The 26,400-nt window shown below is 33.9% G+C and overlaps 1 protein-coding gene across 11 annotated transcripts in view; it reads left to right on the forward strand.

Moving 5' to 3' along the window:
* ZMYND11 (zinc finger MYND-type containing 11) overlaps nucleotides 1-26,400 on the forward strand; it is a 113,117-nt gene that overhangs the window by 30,748 nt on the left and 55,969 nt on the right. For 6 of the 11 annotated variants that reach the window (XM_037510519.2, XM_054695046.1, XM_054695048.1 and 3 more), the window contains exon 2: nucleotides 12,756-12,890. In XM_037510519.2, coding sequence (XP_037366416.1) covers nucleotides 12,775-12,890 — 116 coding nt within the window. In that variant the 5' untranslated portion in view covers nucleotides 12,756-12,774. Of the gene's footprint in view, nucleotides 1-12,749; nucleotides 12,891-14,651; nucleotides 14,728-22,575; nucleotides 22,647-23,094; nucleotides 23,211-26,400 lie in introns of those variants that run through there. The other 5 variants (XM_037510525.2, XM_037510526.2, XM_037510527.2 and 2 more) reach the window with 5 other exon arrangements.

The raw sequence follows: 26,400 nt of genomic DNA on the forward strand, positions 1-26,400 counted from the left end.
CAGAGGTTTATCAATTTTGTGGGTATTTTCAAAGAATCAACTTTTCCTTTTATTGAATCTTTTGTATGTTTTTTATTTCATTGACTCATGGTCATACATTGTATGTCTAATTCTGTATATTTATATGTCATTTCTTCCACGTACTTTTTTGGTTTAAATTTTCTATTTTGTAATTCTTGAGATAGATCATTGCTTCTCAGTTCTTCCCCACTTGTATAGCATTTAAGGCTATAACTTTTTTTTTATAGCATTTAAGGCTATAACTTTTTCTTTTATATACCCCTCAGAATTTTTAATAATTAGTTCTTCCACTTTTGTTACATTTCCTAATTTTTATTTTGATTTTTCATTGAACTGTATATTAGAAGAGAGCAGTTACAATTAAGTTCTTTGAAATTTGCTGAGCTTTGCTCTGCCAGTATGTGATCAATTTTGTGAACATTCCATATGCATTTGAAAAAAATTATGCACACAGTTATGTATCAGGTTAAGCTTGTTAAATATTTTGATGATTCTTTCATATATTTAGGAATTTTTGTCCATGTTTTTTCAATTATTGAGAGGGGTATATTAAAATCTCCACTTATGATTGTGGATTTGTCTACTTTTCCTTCATATGTTTTGTTTATTTATGTTAAGTATGTAACATTTAAGATATTTCCTAATAAGTTGATCTAATATTAAGTGATTCATTTTTTTGTTAATAATGCTTTATATTATATACCCTGGTTACCTTTCTTTTTTGTTACTTTGATTAGAAATTTTTTTTAAAGCTTTATTTATTTATGTATTTATGTATTTATTTATTTATTTATACAAGCACTGGGTACAGTCAGAAGCGCGGGAGGGTGAGAGAGAATTCACCAGAGCCAGAGCAGAAGGACCAAAGTACACTGCTGAGGGGAGCAGCGGGCGGCAGGAGAGGTCTGTGCGCCATGTGGGACCCTCCTCCCGTGGCCGGGGAGCAGCTGGGGATCAAACTGGCTCTGCAGAGGCCGCGGGCAGCTTCGCAACCCAGCGCTCAACCGCTGCGCCATCGGGAAGGCCCTGATTAGAAATTTTTAAGCTAATTTATATCTTTATAAAACTTTATGTTCTGATATTTAAGATTTTTTGTAAGCAGCATAGGTGAGTTTTTGCTTTATTAGTTTTAATTTAGGCTCAAATTGCTTTTACTGAAATTAATGTAATTACTAGTGTATTTGGGGTCAAGTCTCTTATAATAAATGTTTTTACTTATTTTGCAGTTTTTTATTCCTTGTTGTGTTTATCCCCTCCCCTCCCCATTTGATAGTATAGCAGTTACACATTCTTTACTATCCTTTTATTGACTACTCTAGAGGTAGTAACTTGTATCCCTGATTTATCACAGTCTAATAAAAATTCTTTGTAGAAAAACACAAAGAACTTAGGACACTTTTAACTCCATTTACCCCACTCTTTACTTCAGACGGTTGTTATATATTTAAATTCTATATCGTCTTCTAATCTAGTAGACATTATTGTTGTTTCATACAATGAGTATTTATTTGGATTTACCCATCTATGATCTTCATTAGATTTTGCAGTTTGTGAGTTTTCACCAAGGATTCTTATCCTTGTGTCTAAGGAGCTTCTTCAGTTTCTGTGTTGTGGCATTGCCGGTGATAAAGTCTTGATCTATATAAACTATGTTTTTTTTTTTTTTTGCAAGCATAGACTTGTTGCTTTGAAAGTATTGCATTATCTTCGGACTTCTGTTGTTTTGGTTGAGAAGTTAGCTTGCAGTTGTGTTATTGCTTCTCTTACTGTAATGTAATATTTCCTCTGGTTACTTAAAATTTTTTTTTTTATCTGTGATTTTCAGCATATTTACTATGCTGTTCCTAGTAGTAGCCATTTGGATTTGTTTTCTGATAAGGTTCTTGAATCTGTGGACTCTTGTTAGTTATGAAAAATTATTAGCCACTGTCTCTCCAAAGGTTCATTTCTGCCCATTTCTTTCTTTTCTCTCTTTTGTGATTGCAGTGAAATATGTTATGTCTTATTAGCATATCCTTATATCTTTTATGCGCTTGTTTTGCTATGCTTGTTTTTTGAATACTGTCTTTTGAAAGTAACCCTCACATCCACTAATTCTCTTTTCATCTGTGTCTAATCTCTTTTCATCTGATATAACCGTATATACTGCTGTTTTAGTTACTGTAGTTTTTCAACTCTGCTTCTTTTCTTTTGACCTCTTTTTATTGTTGTTGCAGATATTACCAATATTTTCTCAAACATATCAAGGATATTTATGTCAAAGTCTATGTTTAGTTAACTCCATCATTTTGAATTCCTTCTCTAAGTTTGTTTCTGTAGTTTTTCTTATCGTTTGGCGTTACCTTCCCGTTACCTTTTTTTTCATTTTTGCCATGCCCCTTTTTGTGTATTTGGCTGTTTTCACTCATGTTTCAGGTATTGTTTATGAGAAATTAGAGGAATGAATTAACATTCAGGATGATTTCATTATCCAGAGGGAATATATATTGCTTCTGACAGACAACATGGGTTGTCTGTGATCATAGTATCAATTCCATCAGGTGTTGTTGGTGGTTTGCTCATTTTGTGATTACATGCTTTCATTTATTGCTAGGTAATTATTTTGTATGTGAAAAATGAATTTTTTGCCATTCCTACTCCTAGGTATAGCACTTTGGTGATTTGACTCAAAGTTTTGTAGGGATTGCAGCATTCTAATTCTCCCTTAGTATGCATTCAACACTATTTTTTCTGTTTTATCCTCTTAGCCTTGAGTCTGTTGAAAGCTTTGTCATATTTTTAGCTGCCTCTTAAGAAGTGCCAGTTGCCTGTTCAGGAAAAATGTGATTCCAAATGCAAAAAAACTGAAAACCAAAAAGTTTTCCGCTATTTTAATTCTCTTAAGTTTCCAGTGCCTTATCATGTCTTTGATGCCTTCAAACGTACATAAACATACTTTTTCTTTCTTATGGTTTGACTTGTCAAATTCTCATTGGCAAATGCTTTGCTATTACTAAAACATGACGTTTTTCTGTAGTAATTTTATTCCTGACTTTCAATAATTAACATTTGTACCAGACTTGTACAATTTGGTTTTATTCAAAGCACAGCAATTGCAGTCTCTTATTTTTCAAGTAGATAGGTGTATATTAATAAGAAAAGTCCATGTATCTCAATTTTTATGAATTTCTTGTAACTTTCAAACATTGTTAACTAAATTATGGTTGTAACTAAATAATTTTTAAAATTACTTTAAGGTAAATATTGTTTAATTGATGGTTTATCGCAAACACCCATCCAAAGATAAGTTAATCCGTGAAATGTGTTGACAAGCACAATAGTGAATACATTTGTGAATATAAATTTATTCACTTCAGAAAGCTTATTTCTGATATGTCCATTTTATTTTCTTGTGATTAGAACATCCTATAAGTGCTGGCAAAACCATTTTCTTAGTCTATTTGGAATGCACAATAATATACCACCAGCGGGATGGCTTATAAACAATGAATTTATTTCTTATGGTTCTGGATAACAGTCATGATGCTATTGACACTCTAATAAGTTAGAGACTGCTATGTCTTGTATAGTAGAAGGAGCAGGGATTATCTCAGATCTTTGCTGTAAGGGCACTAGTCCCATTAATAAAAACTCTCTCCTCATAACCTAATCAACTCATGACCTAATCAACAATCTGGGGATGACCTAATCAACTCCTGAAAGACCAGTATTATATTTTCACATTGGGCATGAGGTTTTCAGTATACATATTGGAGGGGTGCCACATAAATGGACATCACGGCAAAGTGGTATTTATAGCAGGAATACAAGGGTGCACTAAGAAATGCAATGAGAAAATTGATAGCATAATGCATCACATTAATTGAGTGAAGGAAAAAATATGTTTGTAGCAATTGATGCAGAAAGGTATTTTACAAAATTCAACATCAATTCAGATTAAAAACTTTCAGAAAGCTGCAAGTGGGAGGGAACTTCTACAGCATAAGCCAAAACTAATAGTGTAATCAATGGTGAAAGTCTGAAATCTTTCCCCTAAAACCAGAAAAAAAACAAAAATACTCATTTTAACCACTGCTATTCAACATTGTACTGAATGTCTTATACAAAATAATCAGGTAATAAAAAAATAAACAGCATACAAATGGAAAAGCAAGAAATCTGTATTTGTAGATTATGTAATTTTATGTTTATAACATCCAAAAGAATTCACAAGAGAATTACTAGAACTAATAAATTCAGTAAAGTTGCAGGATACAGGGCCAACACAAAAATTGTGTTTCTACATAACAGCAGTGAACAATCAGAGCAGGAAATTAATATCATCTAAAAGAAAAAAAATATCAGGGAATAGATTTATTTATTAAAGATTTATTTATTTATGCATAGAAGAACTAGAATGTAGACCAGAGGGGTGTGTGTGTGTGTGTGTGTGTATGTAGTGGTGGGGGATTCACCAGAGACAGATTAGGGAGCAGAACAGGTGTATTTACTGAAATACACTGCTAAGAGGAATAGCAGGTGAGACAGGAGAGGTCTGTTGATCCATATGTGGGTTAGCTCCCTGGTTGGGGATTGAACTCAGGCCGCAGCAGTGATAGCTCTGACACTTAACTCCTGTGCCACGAGGGGGCCCCGGGAATAGATTTAACCATGGAGGGGAAAGACATGTAACTGAAAATTCTTAAAACATTGTTAAAAGAAATTAAATATTAAAATAAATGGAAAGACAGCTTGTGTTTATGCATGGGAAAACACTATTGTCAAGATGTCAGAACGACCCAAAGCAATATAGAGATTCAGTGCAATCCTCATTAAAAATTCCAGTGACTTCCCCACTGAAGTAAATGAAAAAGCTGATCTTGACATTCATATGGAATTTCAGATAGTCCCTCAGTTGTCAAAACAATCTGGAAAACAGAGGACTTCCCTATTTCAAAACTTACTACAAAGCTGCAGTAATCAAAACAGTGTGGTACTGGCAAAATAGCAATATGGATGAATTAAATAGAATTTGGAGTTCAGAAATAAATGGTCATCTATGGTCAGTTGATTTTTGACAAGGATGCGAAGTCCACTTAAATGGGAAAAAATAGTCTCTTCAAGTGATGGTGGTGAGAAAGAATGAAGTTGGACCTGGATCTCTACCTCACATTATATAAAAAATTAACTCAAGATGGGTCATTAACCTAAATATAACAGCTAAACCCATGAAACTGTTAGGATAAAAGTGGGTTAATCTTCATGACCTTGGATATTTTTGGAATGACACCAAAAGCAGCAGCAGTACAAGCTATAGTAAATACATTATTTCATCAAAACTACAAACTTTTGTGTATCAAAGGACATTATCAAGAAGATGAAAGACAACTTACAAAATGAGAAAAAATACTTGCAAAATTTATATGTTAATGCATTAATATCTAGACTGTATAATAAACTCAACAACAAAAAGATAATCTAAAAATAATCCAAGGGCTCAAATTGACATTTCTCCAAAGAAGATATCTAATAGTCAGTGTACATATGAACAGATGCTCAATATCAGTAGTTACTAGGGAAAATCAAGTCACAGTCACAAGGAAATACTACATAACACTTACTGAGATGGCTATCAGAAGTCCCAAACAAAAATTGCAAGTATTGGCTAGAAAGTGGAGAAATTAAAACTTGCACACCTCAGCTGGTAGGGATGTAAAATGGTGCAGTCACTATGGAAAATAGTTTGGTAGTTCTTTCAGAGGTTAAACATAGAGTTACCACATGATCTTGTGAGCCCATTCTGGGTATACACCCAAAGGAATTGAAAGCAGCAACTAAAACAAGTATTTATATGCAGTGTTTATTGCAGTTATTTGCAATACCCAAAAGATAGAAAACACCCATTTCCATCAACACGTAATGGATAAATAAAATGTAGTATATACCTTTAATGGAATATTATTCAACCATGACAAGGAATGGAGTTCTGACACTACCATGCTGCAACATGGGTGAATCTAGAAAACAGTATGCTAAATGAGCTAAGCCAGATATTTAAGCACATTCATTGTGTGATTTCCTTCATGAAATATCTTGAATAGGTAATTCATACAGTCAAAAATTAAAGGACATCCAGGGCTGAGAAGACTTGGGTTGGGGAAATTGCTGCTTAATGGTTATATAGTTTTTGTTTGCAGGGAAAAAAAAGTTTGGAAATAAATTTCATATAGTACTTGACAAAATATATTATTTCACAACAACAAAAATGTTTAACAACTTTTATTTCCTCCCATTTTTTGAAAAACTATTCTAACAAATCCAGAAGTCTGATAATATCCTTTTGCTTTACTAGTATAGCTAATACAATAACTGAAACATGTTTTTTGTTATCAGGCACCTTGATCAGTATTTTACATCTTATTTTCTGTTTTTAAACTAATGTACCTTGTTTTTTTTTTTTTTTAAAAACCTGCCATAAGTGCTCTGTTTTACCAGTTCAGGGCATTCTGTTCTTGGCCTGCTTTAAAAAACCTGATGATGTTCGTCAAGCAATACTCATATGTGAAATAATTATATAGCAATCAATATACCATAGGATTGATTATAGCTTTCATATATGTAGCTTGTTGTTATATAACTGAATAAAATTATAATTTTAATAACTGTTAATAAGACATAACAATAAAATTTGTGAGATACTGACAAAGTCCAAATATACCAAGGAAACTAATGCTAGTAGAGATAAAAATTTAATATATGATTAGGAATTTTTCACATTTCATTAGAGAAGAAAAATCTTACAGTAAATCGTGTTAGTACAATTAATTACCTCTTTAGAGAAACCTTTATTTTTGTCTAATGTTACATTGAAAAAGTAATTCAACAGTTTGCAGTTGGGCTTGTAAGGTGCTTGGAATTTGCCCATCCATCCTAATAATAAGTAAGAAAGCTGAACGACTGAAAAATCAACATATCTACTGAGACACATGAGAGAAGTGAGGCCATACAATAAATGGCTATACAAAAATTAGAGATAGGCAGATAAAAATCTCTTTATCAGAGCAAAACCCCACAAGCAGAAACCTCCATGGGAACCAATACAATAAAAACTGAATAAGAGAAATTGTTGGAGGGTCAGAGTATACATGTCTGGCAAAAATCCAGAGAGACTGAGTCATAGGGATACCCCCACACTTTGAATGAGGTTTACTTCCAGGAAAGATGTAACAAGTGCCAGGAGAGATATACCAGGTGCTCACAGTAAATGTGGGAGAAAGTGCTTCTCCTAATTCAATCAGGGAAAGAGAAAGGAACCACCTGAGCATTCTATTCTTACTAAGTCATACCCTCAAGAGAAAAACTGTAGGGCCTATACTGCTGGTTTTTTATTAGATCCAAACTCACCTGAGGAAGAGAAATACCCAACTCTAGCCCTTTGTAGCCATTCCATCCCACCTAATGGGGGAAATAAAACTGACAAGTACTTGCTAAGTTCATCGCTTAGGAAGCTCATCAAGACATTAAATTGTAATTATAGGGTTATGGAAAACATCCTCTCACTACATCCTCTCTCTACACATCCTCTCTCTACATTACTAAAGACCTACTTATGCAGTTCCTTTTACCCAATACATCATACCCACCTTTTGAAGAAAAATAGGCATAACAAAGGAAAATAACACAATTGAAGAGACTGTTGTTTCAGAACCAGACTGAATAAGGCAGGGATGTTGAAATGATTCAAATAGGAATTAATAAAAAATGATTAATATGCTAAGAGCTTTAAGGAAAAGGTAGACAAATGCAAGATTAGTGGAATATGTAAACAGAGAGCTGGAAATCCTAAGTAAAATAAATGAAGAAATGCTATAGAGCAAGCACATTGTATCTTCCTAACAACAGAGCATCAAACTGTGAGGCAAAAACCAACAGAACTGCACGAAAGAAAGATGACATAGTTGGAGACTTTAACACACCTCTGTTAGAAATTAACAGATCCAGCAAAAGATCAGTAAGAATGTAGTTGAACTCAACAATATCAATGAACTGGATATAATCAGTATCTATAGACTACTTAACCCTACAGAAGCAGAATACACATTCTTCTTAGGCACACATGGAAAATTCACAACTGACTCTACCCAAATTCAAAACTTAACTATAAACCTATAGTAGTCAGGTCAGTGTGGTATTAGTGGAAGAATAGACAAAGAGGTCAATGGAGCAAAATAGAAAGACAAGAAAGTTACACACACACACACACACACACACACACATATCCAATTAATCTTTGAAAAAGGCGCAACGGCAATATAATGGAATGAAGTTAGACTTCTCAACAAATGGTGCTGAAACAACTGGACCTCCACATGCCAAAAAATATGTATCTAGACACAGACTTTGTACCCTTCACAAAAATTTAGTCAAAATGTAAAATGCAAAGCTGTGAAACTCCTAGAAGATATCATAGAAAACCTGGATGACCTTGAGTATGGCAATAATGTTTTAGAAAACACCAAAACATAACTCTTGACAGAAATAACTTGGATTTCATTAGGATTAAAATCTTCTCTGTGTTGGGGCCTCCTGGTGGTGCAGAGGGTTAGGACGCAACCTATGAAGCTATCCACAGCCACTGCAAGCACGAGTTCAATCCCTGGCCAGGGAGCAACCCACATGGCACAGCAGACCTCTCCTGGCTCACCCGCTGCTCCTCTCAGCAGTGTACTTCGGTCAGTCTGCCTGTTCTGCTCCCCACTCTGTCTCTGGTGACTCCTCTCACCCCCCACCACACATCTCTGGCCTGTACCCCAGCTCTTGTATGCATAAATAAATAAATCTTTAAAAAAAAAAAAAAACTTCTCTGTGAAAGTCAGTATCAAAGTGAGAAGACAGACCTATTCTAGGGGAAAATATTTGCTAAAGTCACATCTGATTAAAGAAAAAAACTTACCTAAAATATACATAGAACTTAACAATAAGTAAATAAAAACCCTGATTAAAAAATGAGCAAAAGGCTTGAACTTATACCACACCAGAGATGATACACGAATGTCGAGTAAGTATATGAAAGATGCTCAACATCATGTCATTAGAGAATTACGAATTAAAACATTAACTACTACCTTTGAATTAGAATCCAAAACATGTTGAGAACACTGATTGCTGATGAGGATGTGGAGCTGAAGGAACTCACACTTCTTGCTAGTGAAAATACAAAATGATACAGCCACTTTGGAAGATAGTTTGGTGATTTCATACAACAGTAAATATACTCTCACTGCATGATCCAGCAATCACACTTCTTGGTATTTACCCAAAGGATTTGAAAACAAACTTAGACACAGAAACATACATGTGGATATTTATAGCCAGATGATGAACTATTTTGTATTAAGAAGAAAATGTGCTATCATGCTATGAAAAGACAAGAGGATCTTAAATGCATATTACTAAGTGAAAAAAGCCAATTTGAAAGAGCTCCATACATCCTATATGATTTTAATTATATGCCTTTCTAGAAAAGGCAAAATAGTGACAGTAAGAAGATTCATGGTTGCTAGTAATGGATTTGGGTGGAAGGAATGAGTAGGCCTAACAGGATTTTTGTGGCAGTAAAAGTATTTTATAAAATACCTTAATGGTGGATACATGTATTTTTACATATGTGAAAACCCATATGGACTTTGGGTAATATGGGGTGTTAGTGTAGGTTCATTGTTTCTATCAAATGTATCCTCTGGTTTGGGAAAATATTGATAATAAGGGAGGTTGTGGATATGTTGGGACATGGACTACATCCTGCTGAATTTTTCTCTAGACCAAAAACTGCTCTAAAAAAAAAAGGTTTTTTGTGTATATATTTTTCTTAATTTAAATTTAATTTTAATTTTTTTAATAGAAAATCACTTTTTTTAAAGATTTATTTATTTATGCATACAAGAACAGGGGTACAGAAAAGAGGTGTGGGGGGTGAGAGGATCCACGAGAGATGGAGTGGGAAGCAGAACAGCAGATTGACCGATATACACTGCTGAGGAGAGCAGTGGGTGAGTCAGGAGAGGTCTGTGCCATGTGGGTTGCTCCCTGGATGGCCGGGGGATCGAACTCATGCTGCAGTGGCTGTGGTCAGTTTCATAGGTTGAGTCTTAACCCCTTGTACCACCAGGGAGGCCCCTTAATTTTATTTTTAAGTGTAGTACTTTTTTCTTACACTGTTCATTTTTTGACTCTATGATCTCTCAGGTGTGGTCACCTCAGTTTTCCCACCACCAAAGCACCCACACAGTCCATCACCATATTCCCTTGTGCTCTCCCCCAGCTACCTCCTCCTCTACTAGTACCCTTCCTTACTTCCCCTCCCATCTTAAAATAAAGTTTATTAATATATTTTGAAAAGTTATTCCTAGATGGGTTAAGAATCAGTATTTTAAAAGAATTATAGCAGCCAGTGGAAATTGTAATTGAATAGTTTTCTGACCAGAATGTGGAAGGACTTCTAATAATAAAAGTGATCATAGGGGATCACATGCTTAGATTTCAGGGTAATTTAATATTCTTTAAAACAGATAGAAAAATATTTGATGAATAATATTAATACATAAAATTAATGTGTAAATGGGAAAATGGTGTGAATAAACGATAATTGAAAGTAGTTTAAAATTGCTAGTAGACTTGGAAAATTTCAACCTACTTTAAGTAACAAAGAAATGCACATTATACAACGAAATTTTTAAATATTATGTAATATTTGATGTAGATACTTAAAAAATATGTATTTGTTAGGTGACACAATAAAATAAAAACTTGAACCTATCCACCACCTGAAGGAAAAGTCAGAACGTATTTGAGTCTGTGTATTCTCCCAGTGTTTTCCTCCTTGACGCAATATCTTCTCTGCCCCTAATTGTTTTCTTATCCACTGGACTGTTGTGCTTATTATCATTTCTTTGCAATAAAGTTTTCCCACATATGTATGTGTCAAGTAATATGTTGTTTAATTTTGCTTATTTTTAAGTTTTTCCTGAGTTACTTTCTCTTTCATTGATTTTTTTTCTTTTTTATAGCAGTTATATGAAATAAAACACTTAGATGGTTAGAAGGGGTTGTGCTAAATCTGGATTTGTAAGCATAGAGATAGAGAAAATCAGTATCAGTTGGGGCTTGCCAGAGTTATACAGATCACCTCACACCCATTTGGTTGACTCACATCAGAGAAGCGGAAAAGTTGGACTGTGGAGAAACTGTTACCCTTGTGTGTTGTTAGTGGGAATGTAAGATGGTACAGCTGCTGTGGATAACAATATGGTGGCTCATCAGAAAAAACAAACCAGTAAACAAACTACTGCATGATCTGACAATTCCACTTCTGGAGATATGCCCCAGAGAATTGAAAGCAGTATCTCAAAGAGAAAATTGTACACCCCGTGTTCATAGCAGCATTATTCACAATACTTAAAACATGTAATAAACTCAAGTTTATCACAGATGAGTAGATAACCAAAATGTGGTCTAGCCATATAATGGAATATTACCCCATCATTGCCAGTTTTTGTTTATTTTCTAGCAAGGGCTACTTTACATTTTTAAAGACTTCATTATTTTTTTCTCAGTGCCTTTGTTCTTTTACTCATTTGTATAATTTTTACAGGTTACATTATTACTGTTTACCATTGGATGTCAATTTATAACCTTTCATATTCTTACTAATAAAGTTTTTACTATAATGCCTATTAAATTTGGAAAATTTGCACTCCTATACAAGTACACTTAAACTGAGATGTTCCAGTACATTTTAAAATGGTTACCCATTTTAAAGAGCTTTCCCACATGGCATGGCAGACCTCTCCTGCCTCACCTGCTGCTCCCTCAGCAGTGTCTTCGGACCTCTGCCTGTTCTGTTCCCCACTCTATGGTGAATTCTCTCACCCTCCCGCGCCTGTGACCTGTACCCCTGTTCGTGTATAAATAAATAAGTCTTTAAAAAAAAGGTTACTTTCCAGAAGACATAAATTATAATTGTAATTTGTGTTACCTTTTAGTTATATATATGTGTGTCTATAATGAATCAATTGATTTTCCTGAAGTCTTCTTTTAAAGTTGAATGCCAGCATTATGTTTTGATAATTCTCTCTGTGGAGCAATTTGAAATTATTGTAAATAGTAATGGGAAGAAATAGGACATTCAGAAATACCCTAAAACATGTTTACAATTCTTCATTAGCAGTTTTATTCTGAAAAATCCCTACATATTCAAGGAACCTAGCTGGCAACAGACTCACCAGAAGTGAGTCTCTAGATAATTTTGAGGGCAACTGCTAGTTTTCTTTGGGTTTGTCAAAGAAGGAGGGAGAAGAAGAGAAAGAGGTAGAGAAACATGAAGTTTGTCAGTCTGTTGGCCAAGGAATTAGAACATTTAAATTCAAATTACACTCAGTGTAATAATCAAGAAAATTTTATGTTGTAATATTTTGCTTTAGAATAAAATTTACATTTATGTGTTTTTGGTATTGTGGTATAAGGTAGTCTGGTGTACTTAAGAAGACCCTTTTAACTTGGTTTTAAAATGTCATTCTTTATGAATGATTGATATTTTATGAAGTAATTAGTGATATGGGCGGTAGAAAAGAGATGACCATACTGTATCCTGCATTAGTATACTCAACAGAAATCAAGAGGTGCTGATAGTGTTACTTATATTGATAACTCATTTTGTAATCCATGCCTTATTTCTTACGTTTTGTATATTTCTGCAGCTAAAGAAGTAAACAGGTCATGGCACGTTTAACAAAAAGACGACAGGCGGATACAAAAGCTATCCAGCATCTTTGGGCAGCCATTGAAATCATACGGAATCAGAAGCAAATTGCCAACATTGATCGTATTACAAAGTAAGTAAATTTAAACAGAAATGTCCCTGTAAGATCGCATATACGACTTTGAAAAAAAAGAGGTTAAAAGGTAACTTACTTTTTATGCTAATCAGCATATAAAGGTCTAGTCACTTTTTATCTTGGAAGACTATATAGTTGTTAGAAAAACATATAAGCATACACAATCAGCTTGTGTTTAGAGGTTTTATAAATAATAAGTAAAATATCAATATATAGTATTTATAGTAGGTTTTTTAGTTATCAAATTTTGTTTCAACTCTTGGGAACTTTAAGTCTTTTGTTAAAAAGACTCTTAATCACCTTTGTGTAAACTAAGAGCTGTCCATAATTTTAATATGGGACAAGTGTGGTGTGTATAGTAAATTAACATCTTATTAGCTCATAGCCCATTGAGAATTTTTATCAATTTAATTTTGTATTTTAGAAGATAAATGAAATATATCTTAATTTAAATAAGTAGTTCCTTTTCTTTCAGTTTCCAGTGCTATTTCTCATGGTAGATCATAACTCAGGGTAGAAGAAACCATGCTATACTCAGTTTAAATATTATGTGCTAATTATAAGGGAGTCTTCAAATAACACTTGCTTTTGTTTTGTTGTATTTCCCTGGATATTTTTATGGAAAACTGAATCTTTTTTTAAGTGTTTGAATTATTTTTGTAACTTAAAATTTCTTTTTACTTATTCCTTTATGCATTCTTTAGATGCTAATGGAAAACAGATGATTTAATTAAATGCTTTTACCATTTTTAATTAGTAACAAAATTGAATACCATAAATATTTGTCCCTTACCTGTAACCTGGTGAAGAAGATTAAAGTTTGTTTAAAAGAAAAGGAACAGAAGAAAGAGAAAGGGATATCGTCTATGGTATATATTGCTGTAACTCTGTTTGCCCTTTGCATATTTTAAAGTTGCTCATGTACAAATCCAACTCCTAAAGACTAATAAAAGAAAAAGAAGTATATAGAAAAAAAGAATAAAATGAATTTACATAAATTAATTTTAATTGGCTATTTTAAATGACTAATTGATATATAATTGACCTATAACATTATATTAATTTAATATTTTTATGAGTTAGCAAATAATTTGAGATCTGGTAACTAAATACAAGTTACAATGAGGTGTTATTATCATAAAAACAATTTCTATGAATAAAACCTCAGAATAAAAAGCAATGGTTTTCTGGCTGTGATTTAAAAAAATTGTAGTTTATATCAAAATTACTTACAGAAGAATATGGAAATAAGATACTGTTCTTTGGGTTTAATTTTGTAAGTCAAAGTAATTTGAGTTGGACTGAACTATTTTAACGTTGTAGACTATTCTTTCTAAATCATGGCATCTTTCTCTAAAAGCTTTAGGGCACTTTCCTCAGAAGCTGTGGGAATCTCCAAGTGTGAGATGGACATGGTTTGGTCTTGGTTAATGATGCTGTTAGATTGTCACAACCTGCTGACATGTAATTAGTGGTAGTGGGTGCAGTTAGTTGCCTTTGGATGATCCTAACATCTGTGTGTACTTGTGTTCACATGTTCAGGATAGTGAAAGAAAGACAGGTTGTTAAAGGAGTGCATACTTCTTCTCATTTTACATTATAGGTTGTTGACAAACATTCTCTTTTCTCCTTTCTTCATCAGTACAACCTTAAAGTTGCCAAGGCTTGTTTTTCTTCATATCCATAGATCTTAAGATAAATGTGAATAAATTTATTTACCTACCAAATAGTCATTGTTTTATCATTCTGTTTTATCAGAAAAAACTAAGAAAATCAGAGGGTAAGTGTTTAAGAGTGGTTCCCAGTGTTTCTTCTGCCTCGTCTCATCTGAGAGGTATGCCATATTTCTTTTTATTATGGTGGCTCACTTCATAGCATCCCGCACTTCTTTCATAACATTAGTCATGTGTTAATTATTTCCCTGCTAGACTGTCAGGCCCAAGAAGGCATTGTTTTAGCTAATTGCTAGCCCAATGCCTGGCTTCTCCGTCAGTATTAATTTTCTTGTTCATTACTCTTGCAAAAGTGAGTTCGGAAGAGGCATTGTACCACGACAGGAAGTTTGATCTTTTGCTTTAAAACCTAATTTTACTTTACTACAGTCTTACTAGGTAAATACTTTTCAAGTCCTATAATAAATTTAAATCAAGTTTCTCTGTTTAGTTACAGCTAAGTCTGAATATAAAGATATCTTTAATCTTCACGTGTATTTTAAGTTACTGAAGGCTGTAGTAGAATTATTTTAAAGAATGCATATATAGTCATTAAGTTTCATTGTATATCCTGCCAGGTGAGTGACTCCATTTAAAAAAATAAAAGGTACACATTTTCAGTGACACATTAAAAGTTTTGGGCTTTGGAGTAATGACTTTGTAATATTTGAAGCATGGCACATCCTTAACATTGTAGTTTTCTTCTGTATAGTGTTTCAGTTCTGCTTGTTTTTGTTTGATATGTTTTTTAAGTTACATTCAATCAATAGATTTCTTATTTGTCTTTTTTTGGGTTACTGTTTCCTTTGTGGTTTATTTATAGAAAAATGGTTTATTTGCTCTGTGGATTCCCATAGTCTGGCATTTTCTGATCTCATTCCTATTGTGTGCCTGTTGCTCATTCCTGTACATTTCGTAGAAATTGATAGTTGATCTAGAGATTTGGGGGTAGGGCAAGATTTCCTCATAGTTGGTGATATGTTCTGCTATCAGGTGGCATAACATCTGATGTTTTTATCTGGTGAGGTTAATAGCCTTGATGCTCAGTGACTAGATGCAATAATACATTAAGGATTGCAAAATTCTAATAGTCTAAATTTGTCTTTTCTTGAGGACATAAATTTCCATCCGATACTATTTGGCTTACCTGTGGTATGGTTCCTATTGGAAAAGTAGTATAACTGTTTGATTCTTTATCATTTTTCAAAATAGTTTCTTCTGATGGTAACCAGTTTATTTTAAGTATAGATTGGAATTCATGCACTGAAATACATTTGATATATTTCTATTCATTTCTAACAAAATCTTTTTTTTTAAATAATAAATTTTATTTTTAAATTCCCCATACAATTGCAACCCCCCCATTCTGACCCCAATCCCTCCCCTCCCGCCCCCCATCCCCCAAAAAGTGTCTCTGGTTCATAGTTTTTTGTTGATTTTGATTTTCACTTTCTTATAGTTATTCATTTTCCTGGTCCCTTATTTAAGTTTTCTAGATTCCTGCTATGAGTGAGACCATCCGGTATTTTTCTTTTTCTTTTTGGCTTATTTCACTGAGCATGATCCCTTGTTGCTGCAAATTGCATGTGTTTATCTTTTTTGAATGCTGAGTAATATTCCATGGTATATATGTACCACATCTTCTTGATCCAGTCATCTATTTTTGGGCATTTGGGCTGTTTCCAAAGCTTAGCTATTGTAAACAGTGCTGCTATAAACATAGTGTGCAGGTGCTCTTTGGAATTGATGTTTCTGTGTCCTTTGGGTAAATACCTAGGAGTGGAATTGCTGGATCATATGGAAGCTCTATGTTTAGTAGGTCAAGAAATCTCCACACAGCTCTCCATAGTGGTTGGACCAGTTTGCACTCCCACCAACAGTGCAGGAGAGTTCCTTTTTCTCCACAACCTCGCCAACATTTGTTGTTGCTAGTTTTTTTAATATGTGCCATTCTCACTGGTGTAAGATGGTATCTCATGGTAGTTTTGATTTGCATTTCCCTGATTACAAGTGATGTTGAACATTTTTTCATATGCCTGTTGGCCATTTACATTTCCTCTTCAGAGAAGTTTCTTTTTAGCTCTTCTGCCCATTTTTTGACTGGGTTATTTTCTTTGTTGTTGTTGAGTCTCATCAGCTCTTTGCAGATTTTTGTGATCAGTCCTTTATCATTAGTGTTGGGTGCAAAAATGTTCTCCCAGTTGGTGGGGTTTCCCTTTGTTTTTGTTATTGTCTCTTTTGCTGTGCAGAAGCTCTTTAATTTGATGTAGTCCCAGCTGTTTATCTTTGCCTTCACTATCACTGCTTTGGGTGATGTATCTGTAAAGATGTCTTTGATGTGCAAATCACGTAGTGTTTCGCCTATATTTCCTTCTATATATTTTATGGTTTCAAGTCTTATGTCTAGTTCTTTAATCCATTTTGAGTTGATTTTTGTGTATGGTGTGAGGTAGTGGTCAAGCTTCATTCTTTTGCATATAGCAACCCAGTTTTCCCAGCACCATTTATTGAACAAACTTTCTTTGCTCCAATGCATAGTCTTTACTCCTTTGTCAAAAATTAGTTGACCATAAATCTGTGGGTTTATTTCTGGATTTTCTATTCGATTCCATTGGTCTGTATGTCTGTTCTTGTTCCAATACCATGCAGTTTTGATGATTATGGCTTTGTAGTATAGTTTGAAGTCTGGGAGTGTGATGCCTCCATTCCCTTCTTTCTTTTTCAGGAGAGCTTTGGCAATTCAGGATTTTTTGTGATTCCATATGAATTTCATCAATAATTGTTCTATTTCTTTGAAGAATGACATTGAAATTTTGATTGGAATAGCATTGAATCTGTATATTGCTTTTGGTAGGATGGCCATTTTAATAATGTCTAACAAAATCTTTATTGATGCTCAAATTTTCACATCTTTGATCAGTTGGTATCTCTTCATGTTAGCTTCTGAAGTTCCTTTTTTCTAATTCAATAGGATTTTTCAGGCTATGTTTGATAGTTGCTAAGAGAGTAATATGCAGGGTATTCTGTATACACCCTGGAACCATTGATTTCTCTAAGGGGCTCTAATTTTATATTTTTTTTAGTTAGAAATTGTATTTTAAGAGCACCTTTTAGCCCCTCACTGCACTTGCTGACTCTGTGTTGGTCTTTCTGTGTAGGATTAGGATTTTTTTTTAAGATTTGTTTATTTATGCATACAAGAACTGGGATGTAGGTCAGAGGTGCAGGTGGGGGTTGGGGGTGGTGAGAGTATTCCCCAGAGACAGATTGGGAAGCAGAACAGGTAGATCCACTGAAATACACTGCTGAAGGGAGCAGTGGGCGAGGCAGGAGAGGTCTGCTGCACTATGTGGGCTGCTCCCTGGCTGCCCAGGGATAGGACTTGTGCTGTAGTAGCTGGCAATAGCTTGACAGTGCTGTCTTTAACCACTGCGCCACCAGGGAGGCCCTCTGTGTAGGACTTTTAATGTGTGTACTTAGGAAGTATAATTGCAAAAAAGAAAAACATCTCATGAATTCATACTCATATTTTCCACTTGAATTTATGTCTGCTGGGTTTTACTTAATTAACTCATATCTAAAGTCTTTCTCTCTTAATTAATAAGAATCATGGTTCTCAGGACATCCTGAATGGTGACATTCTGGCATATGTATAACTATCATTTGTTTTATCCAACATTAAACCTAAGAATAACAGCTGATACTATAACCAATAAAGTTTTGTGGAAATTATATAAATTGCTTTACCCTTGTATTTAAACAATTGTACTTACCTAAACTTCAGAGAATCTGGCAATTACATATACTTTCTTTTTTACAATTGCCATTTTAGTCTTCTACAAGAAAATACATGTTCATACTTAGGTTGCTATCTAAAAGTTCATTCTCCAGATTCTTTCTTTAATTCTCTCCCTTGACCCCAGTTTTAATGAGGTAAAATTTTCATATAACATTGTGTTAGTTTAAGGTGTACAACTTAATGATTTCATATGTATATTTATATGTAAATGTTACCACAATAAATTTAGTGGGTATACTTCAACCACATACTTATAAGGTTTCTTTTGTGTGTGACACTTTTTAAGATTTACTCTCTTAGCAATTTTCAAATATATAATACAATATTGGTAGCATTAGTCACCATGCTGTACTACATCTCCAAGACTTATTTTGTTACTTGATATTTGTATCTTTTGATCATTTTCCCCATTTTGCTCATCTTTTCCAGTCCCTTCTTTTGGCAGTCACCTCTTCTGTTCTTCGTATCTTTGAATCTGGTTTTCTTAGATTCCACTAAAAGTAAGATCATACGGTATCTGACTTACTTCACTTAGCATTATGCCCTCACAGTCAGTGTATCTCTCAGATGATAAGATTTCCATCTTTTTTATGGGTGAATAAATTTCCATTTGAGTGTGTGCATGTGTGTGCCGTTTTCTTTGTATTCTGTCAGTGTACATTTGGGTTGTTTCCATATTTTGGGTGTTGTGAATAATGCTGCAATGAACATAGGGTGGGCAGTGTCCATATATCTTTCTGTGATAGTTATTTCATTTCCTTTGTATACATACCCAGAAATGGAATTACTGGATAATATAATTCTTGTTTTTAATTTTTTAAGGGATGTCTGACTGTATCATATAGTAGATACTTAAGACTTCATGATGATGAATTTTATGGTTCTTACAGGTTAATAATAGGTCTTCACTTTTTTAATTTAAATGTCAGTTTGGTTGAATATAAAATCCTTAAGTTATATTTTCTTCTGAGGGAATTCTTATATAGAGCTATATGTTCTGACTTAAAGCATTGCTGTCAAAAAAATATGATTTTCTTTCTGTTATGGCAGTCTCTTTGCCTGGATTTCCAAGGATTTTTCTTTTCCTTTTTCTTCCAAGTCTAATAATTTTATTTGTCAGTGTTGGTCATTGTAGGTTATTTTTCATGGGTATACAGTATCCCATTAATATGTAGTCTCAAATCTTGGGGGAAAAAAAGTTTACTTTAAAAATTACATCTATAATCATATATATACTCTTGTTTAGTTTTTATTAATTGGGGCTTTAAACTATAGTATATCATCTTTTCCTATCTTCTATAGTTATAATTTTCTACTAAATTCTTTTCATTTTATGTCAGTTTAATTTTTTCCTTTTCTTTTTATAACTATTTTTTTTTTGGTTTATTTTAAAAAGAGCATTTTTTAGGTTTGTAGCAAAATTTAGAGGAAAGTACAGTGATTTCCCATACATCCCTTACCCTCCCCCCTATATATGCATGGTCTTCCCCACTATCAACATCTCCCACCAGAAGGTGCATTTGCTACAATCAGTGAACCAACACTGGCAGAGTATAATCACCAAAGTCCATAGTTACCATAGGTTTCACTCTTGTTGTTGTACATTCTATGTGTTTGGACATAATAATGGCATAATGGTTCCATTCAGAGTATTTTCACTGTTCCCCAATCTCCTGTGCTCTTCATAGTAATACCTCCCTCCCCCAATTGGTGGCAACCACTGATGTTTTTATTTTCTTCAGAGTTCTGCTTTTTCCAGAATGTCATATGGTTGGAATAATACCGTATATAGCTTTTTCAGGTTAATTTATTTTGCTTAATATATATTTAAGAATCCTCTATTCTCTTCATGGGTTATTAATCCCTTTCTTTTTAGTGCTGAAAATTGTCATGAAATACAATTTGCTTATCCATTCATATGCTGACGGACATTGTGGTTGTTTGCAATTATGAATAAAGCTGCTATTTATTATTTTTAATATTTCCATCTTGTATCTTCTTCAAGTTATGACATTTTCTTCAGTGTATTCACTCTTACTTACCTTCTAGTTTAGAGTTCACTTCTGAAGTGGATTTTTTCATTTACTTATGTTTAATTCATTTTTGAGTTTTTCTAATTTATGTCTTTCCTATGTCTTATATCATTTTCCTAATGTCTTTTCTCATGTTTTATTGTCTTTATCTATCTTGTAGGTGTAATTATTGAGTGTACTTTCATTGTAGGGATGTTATATTCTCCTTCAACCTCAGGTTTTTCCTGTTGGTCATCATTTTGATCTAAAATCAGTTTTCCTGCATTTTGGAAAGGAGATGATTTAGAATAGTGTTGTTTGTTTGTTTGTTTAGTTTTACAGCTCTAAAACTCCTTTTGTCATTTTTATGTCCCAGTATGTGATCGATCCTGGAGAATGATCCATGTGCACTTGAGAAAAATATGTACTCAGATATTTTGGGTTTAGTGTTCTATAGATGTCAGTTAAGCCTATGAAGTCTAGATCCTTATTTGGAGCTTTCGCGCTCTTGCACCTTCAAACTTCACCATGAATTACCTGGAAATGAGAGTATGTAAAGCCCTTCTAGTTTCAGCTGCTCATCTCAGATTGGCCCACTGTGCTTTCCAGTCTCTTTGTTTTATCTTCTGTGCTCAGATCCTCTCAGCTTTCTCCTACACAGCTTTCCCCTACACAGGTTGTCAGTAGTAGTTGGGATTGTAGCTCTTGGAGTTTTGTATATATTTGCTCGAATTTTGAGATTCATGAGGATTCCTCATCTCTTTTATGGTTTATGTTGTCTAGGGCATTTTTGGAAGCTCTTCTACTAACTCTGTTTAGCAGATTTAGGGGAGTTTAAAATCTGTGTTACCCATGTCTTATCTCTGTAATAAAATAGTTTTTTTCGGGCATCCTCTGGTGGTGCAGGCGGTTGAGCACCTCACTTTGAAGCTGTCCTCAGCCTCTGCAGCGCAGGTTTGATCCCGGCTGGCCGGCGAGGGTCCCACAAGGTGCAGCAGACCTCTCCCGTTGCGCCTGCTGCTCCCCTCAGGCGTGTATTTCGTCAGTCTACCTGTTCTGTTCCCCTCTCTGTCTCTGGTGAATCCTCTCACCTTCCCATGCATCTAGCCTGTATCCCGGTTCTTGTATAAATAAATAAATAAATAAATCTTAAAAAAAAAAAAAAACAGTTTTTTTTTTTTTTCCTACATTGCAGGTGTTTCTTCTACCTAATCTGGTGTCTAACCTCAAGGGTCATAGCATTAGTCTCCTATTAGTTGTTACTAAACTTTCTAGGGGAGAGTTCTGAATTATGTTTGCCACTTTCTTTTTAATTTTCCTTAAAAAAAAAAAAAAACTGTTGTTTTGTTCAAGGAAGTGCTAGAAATGGCATTATAAATTAGAGAATCACTTTTGAAATTTATAGAATATTTCTAGTATTTAAGAAGATCTAAGTTCTATTATTTGGGGATGGAAAGTATTTTTACAAAAAGAATCTGAAATAAAAATAATATATGAGGGCCTCCCTGGTGGCGCAGCGGTTGAGCGCTGGGTTGCGAAGCTGTCCGCAGCCTCTGCAGCACTGGTTCTATCCCCGGCTGCCGGACGAGGGGCCCACATGGCACGCAGACCTCTCCTGCTGCCTGCTGTTCCCCTCAGCAGTGTACTTCGGACCTTCTGTCTATTCTGCTCCTTGCTCTGGCTCTGGTGAATTCTCTCACCCTCCCACGCTTCTGACTGTACCCAGTGCTTGTATAAATAAATAAATCTTTAAGAAAAAAACAATATATGAGATTATGTTTTTTTTTTACTTAATGAAGTTAAGCTGTCCTTCTGATTTTAAAGCTCATGTTTTTTACATTTGATTTATTGATAATATAAAATTCTATAAATGTCCTTATTTGAGAGCTAAATAAGTACAAATAAATTTTGGTCTCTCAGTAAAACTTTTTTTTTTAGAAACTAATGGGTGTTTTATGATGTCTAATCATTAACTTGAAACAAATGAGTTATTTTATCATAAAAATAGTCAGTTTAGGTGAAATGCTAAGCATAGGCTACATTAACTTATTTTTTGGTTTCAAAATATGAATGCTAACCTGTACTTACAATTATCATTTATATAAAACATTTATGACATGTTTATGCTTAAGATGATGATTTTAGCCTGTGTTTTATAGTTTTCAAATCAAGGAGCAAGGGATGAAATGTCTGTAACACATGACTAAGCTTCTACTTTCTACGTATCCTGGTAGGATTCATAACTCATGTAACATTTTTATTTTAAATGTACATATGTTTTAATATCCAATAAGAATGAGTTACATGTATTACTTCCTTTTCCAATTTGATAATTAGAGCATGGCATTAGTTTCATAAGTATTCTAAGTAATAGTTATAAGATAATTTATATTATCTTTTTTTTTTTTTAATAGGCTTTTGAAGCAAGTATACTCTACCAGCATATTGTGGCTAGTTAGTGTTATTGGGAAAGATCAAATCATTTTTTGGTGACTGCTGGAAAAAGCAATTGACCCTTTATGTTTCTGTTATATCTTGTATGACTGATTTTGTGTGTCCAGAGGTGATCACATTTGTGACTAGCATGATTAAACTAATGTTGGATTGGTAGGTTAGTCCCATCCAAGTTAATGTGTCAGATGAGGGCATCAATTAATTACATGTATTGCTTACTTTAGGGTCAAACCCCAGTTAGAAAATGTGGCCTCTGACCTCTTGTGACATGTTTGGCATTGAAATGTCTGAGTACTCCGGGAGTTCTTCCTGTCGCTACAGATAGACATAAGCCCAAACTGTAAGTCCTCTTCATGTGTAGGTTGCCTTTGAAGTTGTAACTAGGTACATATTTCTTTTTTTATTAAAATTTCATTTTATGAAATTCATGATTTCTGGGAACACTTTACTCAAGTTATAATTTTACTCTGTTAGACTAGTCCCTTACTAGATTTAGATTTCTTACAGGAGAAGAAAGTGGGCTTTGGCTAAGTTACTTTTTGAAAATAAGTTAGTTTAAAAATTACCAATTAGTATTATGTTGTATACATGATCCTAAAAATTCTTCACAGAATTACTGACTGTATTCTTATTTCTTTCTTACATACCTTCTTATGGTTGCAGATTGCCAGGTATATTTTACCACAGGTACCAGTTATTTTATATAATAACAACCTTACAGAAAAAGTAACTGATTATGAATAACCATACTTCATAGTTCCATAGTGAGTTTTTTCCAAAATTCTGAAGGCACTCATCTTGTCTTGGATTGTTTAGCTGTCTTATGTTTGACATTTCTCTGCAGTTCTGTGAAGAAAACATACAGAAGTATCAAGGAGAATTATAGTAATTGAAAACATTGGCTCATTATTTTGTGACAAACATCATGCTTTATGTGATTTATCTCATTTTCTCAACTCTGTTACGTCTATTGTCATTATGCTCATTTTGCTGATGACGGTAGAGAAGCTTGGGCAGGTGACTAAATTTCCTAGAATCACACATACTGTTGGTAGCATAAGTGAAATAGAATATAGATCTATCTGATGTCATATGGTCCAAACTCTTACTTAACTTTTAAATGTTTTGCCTTTTTTTAAAATAATGAATGAATTTATATTTGTATTCTTGCAAACTTTGAGTTAAGACACTGTCATTTAAATGGTACTTCCATTTTGCCTCAATTCACCTGATGACAACTCTCTGACATTCAAATTAGCACTGTTTACTAGTGAAGAATATGAGGTGGTATGAGTTATTTGTCCAGGTTACATGTTAGAAATAGGAAGAATGAGTGTATTCTTTAGAATGTATTCTAAAATTTTGAGTAAATTTATTGATTAAGAATAAACAGAAGGGCCTCCCTGGTGGTACAAGGGCATAACCTTGCACTGTGAGGCAATCCGCAGCCTCTGCAGCATGAGGTCGATTCCTAGCCACCAGGGAGCAACTCCACATGGTGCAGCAGACCTCTCTTGTCTCGCCCGTTGCTCCCCTCAGCATGTATTTCAGTCAGTTTGCCTGTTCTATTCCTGACTCTGTCTCTGGTGAATCCTCTCACCCCCTGCATCACTGGCCTGTACCCCAGCTCTTGTATGCATAAATAAATAAATCTTTAAAAAAAAAATCAACAGAAGCTGTTTAGGTTTCAAATTTATTTTTTTATAAGTTGGACTATTTTAAGGACCTCAAAGAAGTAGAATCATACAGTCTTAGTGTTTTGGTGACAGACTTATTTCTCTTAGCATAATGTCCTGAAGGTTCATTTATATTGTAGATTATCACAGAATTTTTTCCTTTTTTAAGGCTAAATAACCTTCCGTTGTATGGATACATCACATTTTGCTTTATCTACTCATCAATGGATAGACACTTGGGTTATTTCCAAGCTGTTGTGAATAATGCTTATGTGGACATGGGCGTGCAAATATCTGATTGAGACTGTACTTTAAATATCCTATTTTTGGTTATATTCCCTGGAAGTGGAATTGCTGGATCATGTGGTACTTCTGTTTTTAATTATTGAAGGAAATGCCTTACTGTTTTCCACAGTGCTTGTACCAATTTCCATTCCTACCAGCTGTGCAACAAGAGTTGCAGTTTCTCTACATTTTTACCAACACTTGTTATTTTGATAGTAGTATCCTAATGGGCACAAGGTGATATCTCATTGTGGCTTTGATATGCATTTCCCTACTGATCAATGATGTTGACAATCTTTTCTTGTATGCATTGGCCTCTTACATATCTTCTTTGGAGAAATAACCTGTTCAAGTGAGTTTACCATTTTTTAAAACTTTGTTTTGCTATTGAATTTCAGGTGTTTTCTCTTTATTCTAAATATTAATCCCTTAGTAGATATATGATTTGCAGATATTTTCTCCTGTTTCGGGGTTGCTGCTTTAGTCTTTGGAAAGTGTCATTTGATGTTACAAAATTTAAAAATTTTCATGAAGTTCAACTTGTCTAAACTTTTTTTCTTGTTGTCTATGCCTTTGGTGTCATAGCCAAGAATTCATGGCCAAATCCAGTGTTATGGAGCCTTTAGCTTATACTTTTTCCTAAGAGTTTTATTGTTTTAGGTGTTTTATTATATCCTTGATCTATTTACAGTTAAATTTTGTGTATGTTAGGATAAGGATCCAACTTCATTCTTTTGCATGTGAATATCCAATTTTCTCAACACTATTTGTTGAAAAGACTACTCTTTCTCCATTGAATGTTCTTGACATTCTTCTCAGAAATCATTTGACTGTATTTGGGACAGTGTATTTCCGAACCCTGTTTTATTCCATTGCTCTTAGATGTCTATCTTTATGCCAGTATCTCACTGTTTTGGCTACTGTAGCTTTGTAGTAAGTTTTAAAATCATGAAATGTGAGAATGCTAGTGTTTTCTTCCTTTTTAAGATTGTTGTGGCTATTTAGGATGTCTTGAGATTTTTCATTATGTATAGATTTTTCATTACGTGCATTGACTATATCCTACTACTTTGCTGAATTCATTTATTAGTGACAACAACTTTTTTTGTGGAGTCTTTATATTTTTCTTTATCAGATGACATAATCTGCACTTCTTTCTTTCCAATTCGTATACCTTCTACTTCTTTTTTCTTCAATTGTTCCTGCCAGAACTTACAGCACTATGTTGAATAGAAGTAATGAAGGCAGGCATTCTTGCTTTGTTTCTGATTTAAAAAGAAAAGCTTTCAGCCTTTTGCTATTGAGTGTAATGTTGACTGTGGGTAAATGTGTTCCATAGGTGGTCTTTATTATTTTGGCACCTCCTTATATACCCAGTGTGCTGAGTGTTTTTGTCAAATGTTTTTTTCTGCATCTATTGAAAGGATTGTGAATTTTATCTTTTCTCCTACTAATGTGGTATGTCATATTATTGATTTGCAGATGTTGAGCCACCCTTGAACAAGTACCTAGTCATAGGTCATTACTTTTTAAAAAATAATTTTTATTTCTACAAGTAACATACCGTAT

Source organism: Talpa occidentalis, unplaced genomic scaffold (genome assembly GCF_014898055.3).
Source record: "Talpa occidentalis isolate TD23 unplaced genomic scaffold, MPIMG_talOcc4v2.1 talOcc4.14, whole genome shotgun sequence".
Classification (NCBI taxonomy): Eukaryota; Metazoa; Chordata; class Mammalia; order Eulipotyphla; family Talpidae; genus Talpa; species Talpa occidentalis.